This window comes from Lycium barbarum, chromosome 10 (genome assembly GCF_019175385.1).
Source record: "Lycium barbarum isolate Lr01 chromosome 10, ASM1917538v2, whole genome shotgun sequence".
Classification (NCBI taxonomy): domain Eukaryota; kingdom Viridiplantae; phylum Streptophyta; class Magnoliopsida; order Solanales; family Solanaceae; genus Lycium; species Lycium barbarum.
The window spans coordinates 1887268-1889167 of NC_083346.1; the positions used below are offsets into that span (position 1 = coordinate 1887268).

Consider the following 1900-nt stretch of genomic DNA (forward strand, 5'->3'; position numbering starts at 1 on the left):
CTAACAAATTTTGATTTAACTTGAGTATCTGGATATATAGAGGAGCTGCTCTTGCGCGCTACATAGTCTTAGTGAGTCTTCAATTCGTACATTTGTAGTGAAGGTAAAATTGTCTCTGAGTTAGATAAATATAACGAACAATTTTGCTTGTTTGCTACTGAAATCTTCATTGTTTGTTGTACTTTATGGAATTCGATATAGTTTGTTTCCTTCATATATCTCTGTAGCCTGTCTACTTTGCGTTTAATTTTCACAATTCGATATATAGTAGTCACCCAAATCTCTTATGGTATTTTTGCAGAACTAATTAATCAAATTTTAGAAGTAAGATACTAAATCCCAAACACACAGAGTACCCCAAAAGAAGCCATGGCCATCAACATGCTCATACTACGTAGACAAGCAAAATCTTTAATCAAACGGATAAAACCATAGCTAGTGCAATAAATCAATCAACTAATACTTCAATTTCGAGATAAAATTGAAATAGACTATATATATAATATAAAACTTCTAAATCTATCTCTACCCTATTCAAGGATGTGCGCTCTTAATATGCAGGCTAAATAGATTCTACTACACCATATATCTAGCAGGTAGCCGAAGTAACAGCAAGAGGATATTCAAATGTAGTGGCATATTGAAAACTAAGTGTTAGTCCAGATTTGAGGGGCGCCCCATCATTGACAAGGCAGTCATTAACTCTGAGTCTCCTGAAAATCTTAGGGTTTACAAGTCTTGCTGAGGAGAATTCACCACAGGAGAAGTGAATGCCACTACAACTTCTTGAGCACGTGTTTGTGATCTCAACAATGTACATCGGAATGCCATTAAGTGTCGACCCTGAGGGACCTTGGTGTACTTGGATGCTGGATTTTGAGCATTCAATGGCATCACTGTGACCTTCTTGAATAGCATCACCTTCCTTTACTAGTCTCAATGCGTGATTAGTTTGCATCCCTGCATAGAGTACCATAAGAAAATATTAATAACTAAACTTGCTACAAGATTTATTATCAACGTTCAAGATAGTTAAAGAGTGAGGGGGAAAAATTCCCAAAAGAATAATAATAGTCAAAACAAGATCCTACTAGAAGCTATGGTATAGGACATGCATGGCAGTAGTTTAATTGACGAAAGTTATAGGTTTTCCAACTTTACTTTCTTTCTAGCAAAAAACACACACACCCGCACCAGGTGATTTCTTATCATCTGTTCAAATCTTGGTGGACAGTGTTATTAGGTGTTTGTGCTGTGTGGTGGGAGTTAGCACCGCAAAGTTAGTCGAGGTGCATGCAAATTGACCCACACACAACAATCTATATATAATATAAAGCTAGGCATAGACAAGGTGATGTGGCACCTCTCTATGACCTTCATTTGCATTTATCTTTTTTCTCCTTTTTTTTTGGACTTTTTTACTCATTTTTCTGGTCTATGATTTTGTATAATACACGCAGTCATGAAAGAAACAATCCTAAAAGGGCTGTTACAAATGTTACTACCTTTTACATTCCGTATTAATTAATCGTTACAACTTGTCATCAACAATTAATGGCTAATTGTGTGATCGTCTTTCTCCTTGTCCTGGCTAAATTCTCCATTTTTCTTCCATTCTCTTGGAAACTACTCATCTTTTTAGACCACTGATGATGTTGGAGTAGGAGATAAATAAATTAAACTAGACACACCCCATTTGTTTCTTTTCAAAACTTTTCATCTTCTAACACTTCTACCTTTTTGTTTTTTGTGATTCATTATATAACTCTCTGATGATTTCTTTTTTCATAATTTCTATTTTGTCGTCATATGATCAACTTCTGGACATTTTTTGCTATCAACTTCTGGACATTTTTTGCTTATTGTATATGATATACTTTGTGAAAGCTTTTTTTGTTTC

At 34.9% G+C, this 1900-nt stretch overlaps 1 protein-coding gene across 1 annotated transcript; it reads right to left on the bottom strand.

Moving 5' to 3' along the window:
• Positions 1–589: 589 nt before the first annotated feature.
• On the bottom strand, positions 590–958 carry LOC132615259 (TPD1 protein homolog 1-like). Its single transcript, XM_060329825.1, has one exon. It carries the CDS (start codon positions 956–958, stop codon positions 590–592), a length of 369 nt encoding a protein of 122 aa, XP_060185808.1.
• Between the last annotated feature and the right edge of the window lie 942 nt (positions 959–1900).